Source organism: Plectropomus leopardus, chromosome 13 (assembly GCF_026936395.1).
Source record: "Plectropomus leopardus strain MGB_pleo_1.0 chromosome 13, ASM2693639v1, whole genome shotgun sequence".
Classification (NCBI taxonomy): domain Eukaryota; kingdom Metazoa; phylum Chordata; class Actinopteri; order Perciformes; family Serranidae; genus Plectropomus; species Plectropomus leopardus.
Window position 1 is genome coordinate 31,584,401 of NC_142188.1, and position 16,536 is coordinate 31,600,936.

General features: G+C 36.1%; 1 protein-coding gene across 1 annotated transcript in view; it reads left to right on the top strand.

Annotated features, from left to right (window-relative positions):
- Positions 1-16,536, top strand: part of slc24a3 (solute carrier family 24 member 3) — a 111,968-nt gene that overhangs the window by 86,900 nt on the left and 8,532 nt on the right. Inside the window, exons 4-15 of the mRNA XM_042502174.2 lie at positions 2,560-2,634; positions 2,833-2,917; positions 5,175-5,278; positions 5,908-5,982; positions 6,186-6,211; positions 6,333-6,386; positions 6,636-6,763; positions 8,562-8,722; positions 10,581-10,821; positions 11,628-11,794; positions 11,970-12,084; positions 12,847-12,959. Of these exons, the coding sequence (XP_042358108.2) occupies positions 2,560-2,634; positions 2,833-2,917; positions 5,175-5,278; positions 5,908-5,982; positions 6,186-6,211; positions 6,333-6,386; positions 6,636-6,763; positions 8,562-8,722; positions 10,581-10,821; positions 11,628-11,794; positions 11,970-12,084; positions 12,847-12,959 (1,344 nt within the window). The remainder of the gene's footprint in view (positions 1-2,559; positions 2,635-2,832; positions 2,918-5,174; positions 5,279-5,907; positions 5,983-6,185; positions 6,212-6,332; positions 6,387-6,635; positions 6,764-8,561; positions 8,723-10,580; positions 10,822-11,627; positions 11,795-11,969; positions 12,085-12,846; positions 12,960-16,536) is intronic.

Consider the following 16,536-nt stretch of genomic DNA (forward strand, 5'->3'; position numbering starts at 1 on the left):
TTCTTTAAAAAACATGAGAGGGTAGAAACCTATACTGGCTTATATGAAAACCACACATAGAAAGCATCTGAATAGCAAACAACAAGCAATCAACACATCAATACAATTTAAAATCTCACGTATACTGTCAAAAAATAAAGTGCAAATAAGCATTTTGAAAGTGTAATCATCAGTTCATAGAGGGATTGGTCGGAAATAAAATGTTTTTGACAGCAGAGCTTTTCAAAGTGTCTTTTTGTACACAGACAACAACAGAGGAATCCAGTGAATGAACATTTTCATTACATAAGACGACGCCACGATATTTAACAGAAAACTGATCACAGGAAGTGTTACACAATGGAATATGAAGATTCTGAGCCTGTCTAGTTCTATAATTATGGAATGGAGAGTTTTTAACATAATCGTATCTACAGTAAAAATTATGTTGTAAATCTGCAGCCTTATATCTACCTTTAAAGACAAATATTCAGATTTGAAGACTATTAATGTCAAAAATAGTCAACTGCTGCTTTGACTTTCTGTTTTACTAAATTGTTTTCATTTCTACACACACTCAACAGAGTTTTGAGTGTTGTTGATGGTAACTTAGCAACAATGCAAAAAAAATGTTAGTGAAAAAGCATTTAGTATTAATTAGTGAGCAAGATCATTAACTTTAACCATTTACTTAATTTCTTTCAAAAATGGGGAGAAGACAATGAGCAACTTAAGAAGAGATGATCCAGTAATCAGCAAGAAATTAGAAATAAAAAGTACAAGTAAATAATCTGAAAGTTAGCCAAAAACAAAACGAAAAAAAAAAAACAGTCAAACTCACACACTCACAAAGACAAGACATTAAAAGATACATTAAAAAAAGACATACAAAAAAAACAAAAGCAAGGAAATTATCTGACAAAAACAAATTAGAAGTAATAATTCTGTAAATACATTTTAAAAGTGTAATTATGATAATTATGAATGTCATTTTCTGGATATTTTTCTCTTTTTTTAAAAAAAGAAATTAAACTTCTAAATCTACAAATTTCTTCCAATTTGTGGAATATTTCTTGCCAAGTTGTTCGAGGCCTTTTCCTCCATTGTCCTGAAAGAAATCACACCAAATTTCTCAGGTTTCAAAGGTTTACAAACTTGTGAAAAGAAAGTGATGTTGCTCCAGGTTTCAAAGGGTTAAAGGAAAGAATTTGATGCAGCAGAGCAGTGAGTGTGACATGACTTCTGATGGAATTCATTTTAGTGTATCCAGACAGGTAAAAGCAGAGGAACTTTTGAGTTTACAGTAACTGAGGAAATTAGAAATAAAGGCTGTGTCTAATACTGTACTTACTAATACCAACACACACACACACACACACACACACACACACACACACAGAACGGCCACCCACTGAGCCGGCTGCCAGCGTGGTGTAATGCGGAAGTGTTTGGCAGATGTTGAGCAGAGGCTTATGTGTTATGTGAGGACACACTGCCTGACTGTCTAAAGATTCAGACACCAAAACTGCAGCTCTGCATGCCGAACTGAGGTTACATCATCCCCTAAAATTACAGTCCTATCTGTGGCAGCCTGCTCTGTTCACCGATGAGTCCTAGATTCATATCAACATCTTCTGCATAGTAGCCGGAAAGCATTTTCAGAAGCTTTTTCAGTCCTCTGTCTCCAATATGTTTGCTGCAGATGTTTAAATATTGGATTTGTCTTGAAATTGTATTTTCCTTGTGTGTTTTTGTAGAAACAATATCTTAGTTCAGGGTTCCTATGGATCCTTAAAAAGTCTTAAAAGGCATTGACTTATTAAAAATAAGGCCTTAATTGGCATTTAAATATCTGAAATTAATCTTTTAAACATCTTAAAAATGCTCAGACATGGGAAGTGGGATATTATGTTGTTTTTTTTATTGATGTTGCATTGTAAAATCTAAAATAATTAGTAATATCTATTTTTAAAATATTTTACTGAATGCCTCTTGCATTAGCATCATGCAAATCAGGTTAGAAAAGGAGAGTTTTGATATATGTATTTTTTTAACATTTGTCTAGAAAATGTCCAGATTGACATGCTACCATAAATATTACGGTGGAATTGTGAGTAATGAGTAATTTACGTTGGTTCATGTCTTTTCCTTCAGTTTTGGTGACTGTAAAATTGGTCAGTTCTGAATGGCATTAAAAAATATCTAAAAAAAAAAAAGTCTTAAAGCTTTAAAACCTGAGCAAATCTGATTTCTTTCAAAAACATAACAAAACATGGCCCAAAACTTAGCAAAGAATGTATTTAAAAGTTACAAGAAAATAAGCAAAACAAAAACTAAGAAAATGACGGGGAATATAAATATATACATACACATATACCGTATATACTGTATATGCTTGATTTATTTCAAAAACATGGGAAGCACGCAACTTAACAAAAAGTGGCCCCAAAACTTCAAAGAAATAAGTAAATAGTTACAGAAAGTCACTTGAAAATTTGCAAAAAAATCAATAGCATAATTTTTAATATATTATGAGATTTGAAAACACGTGTGTGTGTGTGTGTGTGTGCGCCATTGCAGGCGGTCTACATGTTCTATGCCCTGGCCTTAGTGTGTGACGACTACTTTGTCCCCTCTCTAGAGAAGATCTGTGAGGTAAGAAACCCTGCAACTTACTCTTGCGCTGCACCCAGCTAACATCACTGCACAACATACTGTTTTCATTGTGTTTTCTTTCTTTCTTTTTTCTTACTTGTTTTCCTTGTCTGTTATTCATTTTGTTTTCTTTTTCTTCTTGTTTTTTCTTTCTTTCATTCTTTTTCATTTCTTTGTCTTTTATCCTCTCTCTCTCAGCGTCTTCAGCTGAGTGAGGATGTTGCAGGAGCAACCTTTATGGCAGCAGGCAGTTCAGCTCCTGAACTGTTCACCTCTGTCATTGGTGAGAAAAATAATCACACACACACACACAAACACACACACACACACACACACAGAGTCAGTTTTCAAATCCCATTTGCATACATATGTCTTTTGAAGGAATAACCACAAAACAAGATAATAGTCCTCTTTTCTGTGATAAGACTTTATTTTGTCATATTTGAATTTAGCTATATGCATAGAAATGAGACGATGCAGACATCTAAAACTGTTTAAATATACTCTAGAGAAATAAGACACTGACTCATACATTACATGGCAAAAAGACTGAGTGAGATAAAAAGACCAAACTGAAGACCCAACAACTGACATCTGTTTTTACCCCTAAGGGCCCGCTTCAGCATTACACACACTGTTATCGCTCTGCACACAAAATGCGCTTTTCAAAATTAAGCTTTAAAAAATATTATAGATTAACATGACATTCCACTTTCACTGAGTTTATTTTTTACCAATGTCAGTCCTAATCATAGACATCAAATATTCATTAATTTTTCAGAATTTTAACCCTTTAAATAAATAGTAGTTTTTGTCATGTTTCACCATGATTTTAGATGTACTATATATATATATGTACGATATACTATATGCTATTTAGATAATTAATTTGTGATTATCACAACCAACCAAGTTTTCAGAATTTGTATACAATATCATTTTTATGCAGTGTCATAGACTTATTCATGAATTATTTTCAATATACTACATGAAAAGTAGATTTTTTAAATTACTATTTTATTATTTTTATTCTCTGTAACATTATATAATAATGCTCACAATAACTTGTCCATAGCAGCAGAATTTGAAGCCTCCTGTTTAATAGTTAACATCATTAAAGCTGTGTCAGTGTATGTTTCATCCAGAGGTCAGCCATCATCAGGAGTGAATAAATTACATTTAAAGGTTAATGGAAAATCTATCAGAAGGCTTTCTGAAGTAAAATACCTCAGCCCCATTTTAGACCCCTATCTAAAATTGGGAAAATTAGTTTAAAAGGAGAGAAGGGTGAGTGTGCAACGTCAACACTGCATTTTATGATTTTGTTACATGTTACATTTAAGGTGGTGTACAACTTCATGATGAAGCAGCCTTCAGAAAACATTTTAACTTGATGAAATTTGTTTTCTTGCTGTTCATGGGGTTAATATGTGGAACCACGGATAATAATGATAATAATAATAATAATAATTTGTCTTTTTTTAACAGATCTTTAGAGACTTCATTTTTTATTTTAACATGACTGTAAAACTATAAACATAAATAATCATCAGTTTAAAAGGATTTTTATTGATGATGCAAATTCAGTTATATTTCGGTAACCATTACCAGGGCTGAATAAGAATCATAGAACGAAAGCATTGTTGATCAGCTGACTCTTTGACTACAGTCACACCACATAGCCATGTTAACAAAGGGCTGGGCATTATGAAAAACAATAAAATAAAATATCTCAATATTTTTGACCAAATACCTCAACGTCAATATTTCGACAGAACTGTAGGGTAAACTATTTGTGCTTTAAGAATTCAGATTTTTTGTAATTAATCATCAATAATGTGGATATAATGACTAAGCTAGAACAATCTGGTAAGTTCATAAATGTATATTGTTTTACTGTAATGAAGACTTTAAAACCGTGAAGACAACACTTACCATACGATACGATAACATAGGATACAACTTAATACCATACGATACAATACAATATGATACAACATTAAGACACGATACAACATGATGCAACCCTGCACGGCACGATACAATACAACAGGATATGACACAATACTATCATATTTATAAATGATTATAAATGATTATAAACAATACAACATGACACCATAAGATATGATGCAACATGGTGCGACATGATACAATACGACATAGCACGCTGTAATAAAACATGATATAATACAATATGACACGATATGGCACGGCAGGATATTATTTAATACTAAACAAAACAATACAACACCATACGATACAATATGACATGATATGACAAGATATGACACAAAATGACATGATACGATACTAAACAATACAGTACAACACCATACAATACAATGTGATACGATACGATATCCAAAATCTAGGATTATATTTTGTCTCATGTCATGATATCGATATAATATCAATATATTGCCCAGCCTATGTAAACTTCACCAGAAACACAAAACCAAAATATTTATTCCTAGAATGTGAACAAATTGATCGTCCTGTCCCATGTGGTAATCATTGTTTGTGTATCTGCTGTTCAGGAGTTTTCATCACCAAAGGGGACGTCGGGGTCGGAACCATCGTGGGCTCAGCCGTCTTCAACATCCTCTGCATTATCGGAGTGTGTGGGATATTTGCAGTACAGGTAAATCACTCACACCTACAGCATCAGTGATGTTTTCCTCTAATTTTTTCCCTCCAATATTAATGCAGACCTTTAGCAGGTATTTTAAACACATCAGATCTACATCCACGAGCTGACTTGTTTGTGCCAGGCTTCCAGCAGTATTTATTCTTATTGTATGTTTTTAAATTTTCTGCAGTAGACCAAAGTTAATGCATTTAGTAAAATAATAGCAGTTCACATTAAAACAAAAAAAATGCATTTATTTTACCGCAAAAGTGTATGTCGGAAAATGACGTGTCCTGTTCACTACTGTAATCCCACAAGGAAAAGCGAAACACACTTGAAAGAATTGTTTTCCTTTTTAGATTACATGTTATGTAAGACCAAAACACACTCATGCACACACACAGACACACACACACACACACACACACACACACACACACACACACAGAGAGAGAGCTTGGTTCATCTTGTTAGCAGTGCACAGCAGTGAGTACCTTGTGGGATGTGTTACTCAACAGGACAAAAATGTAGTTTAGTGTCGGCAAGTTTTTGCATCATCTCACTGCTTCTCTCTGTCTGTCTCTCTGTCTCTCTGTCTGTCTCTCTGTCTGTCTGTCTGTCTGTCTGTGTCCCTCTTCTAGGCAATACGTCTGTCCTGCTGGCCGCTGCTCAGAGACTCTGTGTACTACACCATTTCCATCACTGCTCTTATAGTGGTAAGAAAGAGCTTTATATAACCCAAAAACAGTCATATTAACATTAAAATTCACCCTGGCATCTTTTAAGTGAAGAAATGTTAATAGATTTGAGCATATTGATGATTGTCCACATGTAATTACACCCTAATGTATTGTGTGATTTCAACAGCTGTGTGAATCACATATTCAAATCTAAGTCATTTTCCTCTTTCATATTACAGTTCATATATGATGAAAAAGTGGTCTGGTAAGTATAACTTTCATGAGACCTGATTTTGTTTAGAATAAATCACACAAAAAACAATAAGACAAATGCCTCAAATTTCATTTTACGAAATAATTCACATTGATCCAACTGTGTTTTACAGGTGGGAAGCTCTCACACTGATTCTGATGTATTTCGTCTACATTTTGATCATGAAGTAAGTAACTAAGCGTGATTCATAGAGAAAGAAATGAAAGTGACATAAAATATAAATTGCTGATAACTATTGAAATACACATAAAAAAATTAGTTGTGCATTTTAGCAAGCGCCCCATAACAGCTTAATAAAGTAAAGTATTTTTAAAGTATTTTGTGATAGATTTTTCAAGTCAAAAGGCAATTTCATGTCAGTTAACTGTATGTATATGTTAGATGTGACTGGCATTTGATAAGACCTTTGTTTCAGGATGAACTCTCATGTCGTACGCTTTCTGGAGAGGCGGAAGAAGAACTCGTCCAGTTTGAGGAACGGAGCGGCCAACAATGCCGAGCTAGATGATGGCTGTGATGCTACCTCTGTTCTACTGAAGAAAGGTACACCTCTATTTGTAACAAGGATTCAACAGATGACAGCACAGCAGTAGTGAGATGATAGATAAACTGCTGTTTACCAGGAAACAGTTTCAATAACATCTTTATCTTAAACCACGAATGGTTGCATTTTGGTTTGTTTACCATTTAAGGAAAGACATTACAGGTGACTAGGGTAAAACCTTTAACTAATAGATATCACCATGAAATTTTCCAAATTGAATACTTACATTAAGCCAATTGTTTTTTGTTTGTTCGTGTTGTTTTTTTATTACACTTTTAAAATATAGTTTAAATTAAATGATTATATTACTTGAATAATTATTAAATATGTGCTTATGTGCGTACATTTTCAAATAAAAAAAAGATAAAAAGTCAGGTTTCAAAATTCTTGTTTCATTTTGTTCTGATATTAGAGTCAAATGTTTTTACAGAGTAAATGTTTGATATCCATCCATAAATGAGAAAATACAACAACAAAAAAAATCTATTTTCACCACATTTTGAGGAATAAAATGTTCTATAATTAGGTTCTGAATTAACAAACCCCTCTTTAAAAATCTTTTGATTAAAGACAGGAATCAACCTGGAAAGTTTGGTGTATGCAAGTGCCACTTAAGTGGAGAATTCTGGCTCAGACTATGACAAAAATTCATTTTGAGAAAAAAAGAAGAAGAAGAGAAAAATGAAGCCCCCTTTCCACTACCCAAAAAACTTGCCAACATCTGGCTTCTTAATATAATGGGTAAGATAACAAATGGCATTTATACCCAGGTCAACTGACTCTGCACTAGTCAAAAGTTTAACAGCTCTGATCAACAGTGTTGGGATCGCAATATTCACATGAACTCACTAATTTTAGCCCCTTAACTGGCAAGATGCGATGTCGCACCGCTACTGTTTACCATCTGTCTCCATCCAAGCATCATTAAAACATAAAACCAAATTAGTCTGCATGGAGTTTGGAAGAGTGACTGAATAAGTAAGAGGTATAGAAAAAGTAGTAGTAGAAAAGTAACCAAAATAAAGTTTTCACAATCCTTTGTGCTGCTTTCTACTCTTTACAAACCTGTGTTCCGGCCCGTCTGTGGTGTCGAACTTGACACAAAAAAAAAACAAAAAAACACGCACACAGAGGCAAGGCATACTCGTCTGCTGCAGAGCCGTGTACACAGCTCTGCTTTACTGGCAATGGAAAAGGAGTCTATAACCTATTTTTAGTGGGCTAACCCATGTTAAAAAAAAAAAAAACAAACCTTCAATTCATGTTTTTCTTAATTCTGTGTTTAAATATGCAAATTAGATATTATCTAATTAAATATGCACTTTTTGCCGAAAATTCCAGAACAGAAATCTGAACTAAAGTTAACTTAGGTATGTATTTTGGGCATTTTCTTTCCATTAGTCTGAAAGAGGACAAAATTAACCAGTGGACGGGAAAAAATGTGCTTTCATTTGATACTGGTTAGTGTGCTGCTCCATCTCCATTCTTGGTACTGAAAAGTGTATTTTCCTAAGTGTTGAACTCTTATTTGAGCTTCCATTGTTGATGGCAGAATTGAAAGAGAAAGTGTTATATACTGTCGCTGTCTATCTATGTGGAATCATTTCTATGGTTACAAACAGAGAAACATTCAGTCCACTCAGTCATGTAGGGTTTGATTGTGTGCTGCTGGACAATATGTTCTAGCACAGGTATCACATGGTGTAAAATATAGTAGATGGATGGATGTATTCTCTTTCGGACATAAGTGCATGTGTGTACTGCGTGATTACATGCATGTGTGTGTTTGTCTGACAGCGAACCACCACAGGAAGCCGTCAGTGTTGATGGTGGACGAACTGTTGTCGGCGTACCCCCACCAGCTGTCCTTCTCCGAGGCCGGCATGAGGATCATGATCACCAGCCACTTCTCCCCACGAACCCGCCTCACCATGGCTTCACGAATGCTCATCACTGAGGTCAGGATACACACCAGCACACTACAGCTGTGCTTTTGATTGAAAAAAGAAAAAGAGAAAAAAAAGATTGCTGCCATTTCAAATTTGAAGCAGACTGCAGTGTGTTTTCCTCAGAGGGTGAAGTGTTTCAGACAGCCTCTTTAACAAGGTAATCTGGTGCTGCACCGAGGCCCCGGCCCACAAATCAGCTCCAACATTCATTATTAAGGGCACTACGGATTTTTGTACATTACTCAAGGAGAAGTCGACGTGATGTTAAAAAAAAAAAAAAAAGTGCCCTTAAAGGAAAATTGTGTATTCTTGGTTTCATAATGACACTGTCTGTGCTAACACCACCCAAAATGCAGTTCATCTCTTTTGCAAATAGTCAATCAAATAATTTTACTTTAACCATCTGCATCCACAGCTGGATGCTACACCAGTTGTTTGTAAATGCCGATCATATCTGACTATGTTTCAATATTGACTGATGACACAGTTAAGGTTTGTTGTGGAAAGCCGGTCTGACAAACCACAGAGAAGCTTGGATTACAACACACAAAGATGTAGAATAGAATAGAATGGAATGCCTTTATTGTCATGTACAACATAATTTTAAGTAAAAATGATGAGAATGACAAAAATGATCCTTTTTGATTTCCTTTTTATCAATTTGATAGTTTTTATTCATTCCCTCTGAGTCACTTAGAGGAGAAATAAAAACGATTTTTATGATGAAAATGTTTGTTTTATTATTTCTATTGTTTTAATCATTTTTATGTATTCCCTTTGTTTCACTGAGTGGAGTTGCACTTAAATGTTGTTATACAGCCGTTCAGTGACAGTAAAGGGATTCTAATCTACTCAATTCTACCTCTGTTTGTGTTGTAATCAGAGCTCCTCTGTGGTTTGTGGTGGAAACCACTGATGTAAGGATAGCAACATCAACATGTGTTCAGCCAATCATAGTGTCATAACTCCTCATAAATGTGCGCAGCATCTCACTAAATGGGGAGTGGGACCTTAGCTCTGCAGCTCTGCTCTGCTCTCTGCTATGTTCACATTTTACAGAATGCCATTCATATGTTCCACATTAATGATGTTTTATTACCCACCTGCAACCCATCTGTACCTGAGTGTGTAACGAGCAGAGTGTATGTGTATTATGAAAACTCAACTATGCAGGTACATCTTAGCCTACTATCTGAATAATGTGCCCTTTAACCCTTTGAAACCTGGGCAAATTGGCTTGATTTATTCCAAAAATACAGGAAGAAGGGCATGAGCAACCCAAGAAGAAATTACCCCCAACAAATAAAAATTAGCAGGAGATTAGTTAAAAAAAAAAGAAGAAAGAAAACAAAGAAATTTACCAAATTAGCAAACAAAAAAAGCAACAAAAAAATCAAGCCAAACAAAAAAAAGAAAAAGAAAAAAAAAGGAAATGACCTTAAACAACGCTAAGAATTACAATAATCCGTAAAATTATTTTGAATATCTAGTTGTGATAACAACTTTCTGTGAAAATTTTTCCCTAGCTTTTTGAAAAATAATTCACTAAATCTTCCAGGTTTCAAAGGATTTAAATAGCAGGAAACCTTTTTGACTTTGGAGCAGGTTTTTTTTTCGCTCTCTACTACCTCAAAATAGCAATACACTGATAATCCCCCTGACCACACCTAATTTTAAGACCTGCCCATTGGCACAAGTACATGTGCTACATACACATCGTCGGCTTTGGTTGTGAAAATGACAATTACATCTGTCTGAAACTAGCAATGACAGTTCGCTGATCATTTTCTGTCAGTAAAAGACAAAAGACATTCACAGTAAATATATTAACATGTCAACTGTGTGTGTGTTTGTGTGCGTGATACAGAGGCAGCGTCTGATCAACACACGGACCCTAACCAACGGTGACTCCGATGTTCAAGTGAAAGGTGGGAGTAGGCGGGGCATAGAAAATGGGCTGTCTGGTGCAGAGAGGGGTGTCAGTGTTCGCCGCGATGACAGAGAGGTGGGAAATGAGACGGAGAACGAGGACAATGAGAACAACGAGAATGATGAAGAGGAAGAAGAGGAAGATGGAGAGGGACCCTTTGTACCCTTCCAGTGCCCAGGTAGCTGCTGCAGACGGATCTGACTGGAATATGTTTATACTCTACACAGTCACAGTCACTGCAAGAAATTTATCACGACCAAATATATATCTCGGTTATCTTTGGTTTTATTTTAATACCCTGTCCTTCAGTTTCAACTTAAACAGCAAACTCCATCAGTTTGTCTTCCATCACTGCAGTCCAGACACAAAGTCTTTCAGAAATGCCAAAGGCTTTTCATAACTAAAAAATAATAATAATTTTAAGGGCAAACACAAAAATCTAGTCCCAAAAAGTTCATGAAAGGATAAAGTGAATTGATAAATCTGCTTTAATATTAATCTGATCAAGATGAAGACATGAACTATGTGATTAAAATGCAGATTAACAAAAGCAGGAGTCTGCTGTGTATCTTTCAGAGTCGTCACTGTTGATTATCGACAAGATGGTGTTATCAAATCAAGCGCGTTTGGATCAAATTATGTCTTTATCTAAAGAAGTTGAAAAACAGTTTATCAAGTAATGTGATTTATTTTTTTTGTTTTTGGTTGGTTTTTTTTCAGTTTTTAAATGAACTAAATTAATGGTCCAGTATGCATAAATAGAAAACAGTATTTATGTTTTTTTGTAGTATATAATAACCCAAAACTAAGAATCGTTGTGTTTTTGTTACCTTTGAATGAGCTGTTTATATCCATAATAAGTGGGTCCTGTACCATGGTCCACCATTTTTCTACAGTAGCCCACAACAGACAAACCATAAGATGTATTATTATTATCATTATTATTACAGTCCTGACAGTGTATATTGCCCTGTGTATTTGCAGCGGGTGTGCTGAACAAGCTGAAGTGGCTGCTGGCCTGGCCTCTGTGCCTGTTGCTGTACTTCACCGTCCCCAACTGCTCCACGCCACGCTGGGACAACTACTTCATGCTGTCCTTCGTCAGCTCCACCCTGTGGATCGCCGGCTTCTCCTACATCATGGTCTGGATGGTGAGAGACTGGGAGGAAATAGGAGAAAAAGCAAACTGGCAGAGATGTTGACTGGAAAAAAAAATCACAGTGATATGCTTTGCATCTCTTTCCTATCTTGTTTGTAGTTAAAAAAAAAAACACTCACACACAGCTGCCAAAATACATGCAGTGATAGTGTGTGTCTGTCTGTCAGGTAACAGTGATAGGCTTCACACTCGGTATCCCAGATGTCATCATGGGCATCACCTTCCTGGCAGCCGGCACCAGTGTCCCTGATTGCATGGCCAGCCTCATAGTGGCGCGACAAGGTAATCACACACACACACACACACACACACACACACACACACACACACACACACACACACACACACACACACACACACACACACACACACACACACACACACAATGACAGGTTACCAGGCTGTCATTTAACACAAACACACACACCTACGGCTCGATGGAGGCCAAACAACGGAATCAAAGTGAAGCTGCTATCAAAGAGCCGGAGAGGGAAGGAGATGACAGAGATAGAGACGGCTGGGGGTGGAGGGCGGAGGGTGGGGGGTAAAGATTATGGCCTGTCATCTTTTTCCACTGTCCCTTTTCCGTCCCTGTGGTGAGGCTGTAAAAGAAGAAGAAGGGGTGATGAGGAGAGACAGCCCGACAGGGTCTCTTCCTCCATCCTTTCATCTGTGTTTATTCTTGCTCCTGTCATCAAATATTTAAACGGCTGTGTCTGTCAGTGTGCGGGGGGGGCTCTCCGGGAGACTTGCACTCGCCACTGCAGTTTAAGGCGTCCATCCTTCGCTTTGTAGCTGCTGTCGCTTCATCGCTTCGTTGTTTCTGTTGGATGTCAGGCGGACAGATAGTTTCTGTAATCTCGCCTGCTTCAACCTACCTCTGTCCCAACCGGTCGCAGGCCCTCCCACACACACACACACACACACACACACTTCCTGTGTAACTTCCTGTCTCCTCGTTGCCCACTCACTTTTCTTTCATGCTGTCTCTCTGTACCTTTATTTTCCTGTTTCTTCTGCTTTATAACTCCATCCTCATCCAAGGAATGGGGGACATGGCGGTGTCCAACTCCATCGGCAGTAACGTGTTTGACATCCTGGTGGGGCTCGGTCTCCCTTGGGCCCTGAAGACTCTGGCTATCAACTACGGCTCTGACGTGAGTACCACTCTCCTTCACCCCCGCTACCTCAGGGTCAAAGCACAAACCACAGAAGATGTATACACAGTTCTGAAATCAATGCAGCTCACTCTTTCTATTGACTGTAGTAATCGAGAGGCTTCTTAGAAGAAAATAATCATCAATCAGTATGTTTTTTTCAGTTTCAGTAAACAAATAAATTATTGTCCGCACATCCACGACTAGCTTTAAATGCTGCATGCCTATCCATGGTGAATGAGAGCACTGCTATGGAGGACAGAAGCCGTTGAAAGTGCATAAATAAACAAATGACCCAAAAAATAAATGAACATGCCATTAAAGTAATATTAAAGTAATATTTTAAATATTAATATAATGTTGAGATAAATATAGCTGATTGATAAAATGTGAAATATGTTGACTTTTCTTTATTGATTGCTTCTATATTTATTCATCTTTGTATTATTTTGCATATTTATTTACCTTCCTATATAAGTTTCCCTTTTGTTAATTCATATTTTAACATTTTTATGAATTTTAAATGTATTCATTTATTTATTCATTATTTCATTTTTTTAATTCAATTATTGTGCAATTAAACTCTCATCATAAAATTAATCTATTCACTTTAAAATATATTTATTTGTTCATGTATGTATTTACTTATTAATTATTTATCTGTGATTTCACCTTTTACTTTTTCCCTCTACTTGTTTCGCCAAACCTGTCTAACTCTATTATTTTCTGACATTTCTTTATGTATTTCCTCTTCATTATGCAAATGAGCAAGCTGTCATTCAGATTGTGTCAGGGGCCAACTTTTTGCCAGTTGATGGACATCAGAGTGCATAGATTAACTATATGAATTATGGTTTTATTAATTTATGTATTGAAAACAATAAAAATAGACACATTTTACAGTTGGAAAAATGAATGAATAAAAGGATATAATTGGAAAGTTTAATAAGATAGCAAATAAAAAATGGAAGTCATACAAAGGTATATAAATAAAGATAGAATACCAGTTTTGTCACATATTATGCATTATTTTTATACAACATTTATTTTTAATATTATTTTTGGTACATGGCATGTTATTTAATTTATTTAGTCACTTATTTATCATTTTGTTTGGGAAGCTTCTGTCTGCCAGAAAAGTGTAATGTTGCACCATGGAAAGTCATACTGTACCTGGATGTGCAGACAACAATCTACTAGGAAAAAAAAAAAGATTAAATGATTTTTAATTTTGGCAACTTTAGTCCTCCATACAGATTCTGTTTGTATCACCCAAAGCATGATGGGAGTTGTAGTGCTAAAATTCTAAACATATGTAAAAGTAGTAGGGTTGACAAATGAAAGTTAGCTTTTTTGTTCAAAGCTGACTGCAGGGATGTACACAGAGCTTTTTGAGGGACATCATCTTGTCCATAAGTTCACCACAGCACCCTGATAAAAGCAAGATGGCAGAATATCCATAGTTGGTGAATAAAGTGTGGTGTCCTGGAGATTTGTTTTGAAGCTTAGACTGGTTTACACCTTGTTGGGTGAGTGCTCGCAAAGTAAGAAATTGTCATTTCATGGTTTAACATGCAGGCGAGCTGGGAACCATGAGCACTATCAGACACAATTATCTCTTAATGTGAAATCCATATCACAATGTAAAGGAGTAAACAAGATCGAGCTGCATCTGACTGCGTCTTTGTACTCTGCTTTAAGTTAGCAGCTGAGATAAGACACAAATCGTATTTTCTCAAGTTTACAATTGAGTTTCTTTGTGCTGCGATAAAACACAGTCGCTGATGGATGAACAGAGAAAATCTGATAAAAACAGAAAAAGATGCTGTGCAGTAATCTGTACACTTGAGATAATAAAATCCAGCTGGGTTTTAAAAAAATCATCCCAAAAAAGTCAACATGATAAAGTGATACACAGCTTCATGATAACGCGATCTTAACGACAATACGAGCTACAAGATACAGAAGAGAACAACAAAAAGCAATTAAAGCTGCAAGCAGTGATGAATGGGCCCTCACTCCCCTGCGCAAGCTGGGGGTACTGGCCAGAGTCTGTCTCAAGTGATCTTTCATTTCAGCGAAGTCGGAAAATGCACGCAGAGAGTTTGGACCCTTGAGTGAGATATTTCAGTGTGTTGTACTTCCAGTAAGCACTAGGTGGTGCTAGCGGCAACACAAAATCTACGTCATCCTGGTCTACATTATTGCTAGACCAAAGCTTGTAAATTTCATGTAAATCAAAGGATATTTTTGTTATGAGGCTTACTTCCTGTTGCCAGTAGGTGACGCAGTTTGTATTGTAGTTAACTGACATGATGATGTGTTCGGGGCTGCAGCTTGATCACAACACAAGGAAAAAAAGAAGCACACTCCCAACAAAAACTGAAAAACTTTTCCAGGTGCACGACACAAAAACAATGTATGACAAAACTGACCATCAGCACACAATAATGTCCTTTTTAGATGCTTTTAATTCTGGGCCTGTGACAGCCACACAACAAACGCGCTTCAACTAACAGTCTTCATCAGCGTTGTGAACACTAAGCAGATGCGTCCGTTTATATACAAGAAGTACGCTTACAAAATATAACATCAGTTACAAATATGTCAATACCATTTAAAAAATGTCTCGCACAGTGGCAGTTGCAACCAGAAAGACCATACCATAAATGTTAAAGCAAGCTCGTATTAAAAACCTCTGATGTGTATGTCTTTGGTCCCTGCAGATTTAACAGGGTGTCACTCCACCAATAAGAAAAACAGAAGTAGAGGAATCACACTTTGCCTTAACTCGTACAAGAAATGTATTCCTATAGGGTAAATAAATTAGTATAAAGCTACAGAGTACATATACATATAGTATAAGATATCAAATTACAGCCTGGACAACAACCAGTGGCCAAAGACATACACACATAAACAACAGTACATTTTTATATTTAAAGAGGATGTTCTCTCTCTCTTAGACTTCCATTAAGACACATTAAACAACTACAAAGGAGTTTAGGATTCACAATCCTTATGATCTGTATGCTGTGGTAAAGATAACTGGGGTCCCCAAAACCATAAAAACGACGAATACATGAAGCTCCACCGTATCCCTGTAGGGCACAAAAAGGGTCCAATAAAGCTACAGCATACATCCAGTACAAGCTATCAAATAAAACAAAAAGACATACAAATCATAAAGACCAAAAACTTGTTAGTAAAAAGATATTTGAATTTTTCTTGCACACACATGAACAAAAGCCTTCATCAAAGTGTAACTTTCGAGGGCTTTAAGTCTCCTGTAGGTCTGCTTAATGGTACAACAAATCTTTTATCATTTCCAATGTCCTTAAGTGTGTATACTCTCGGCCACTGTATAACTAACTGGGGTGAAAATCGAACCTTGAAAATATGATTAGAATCAATAAATTTTGCTTTGCTTTAACTCGTACATATTATGTAACCCTATAGGGTAGATAAATATAAAGCTACAGGGTACATTCAGTGAAAGATATCAAGTAGAGCCTGAAACGGCACCATGTAGTGGCTGAAAACACACACTTCATCAGAAATAAATACTTATATGAAA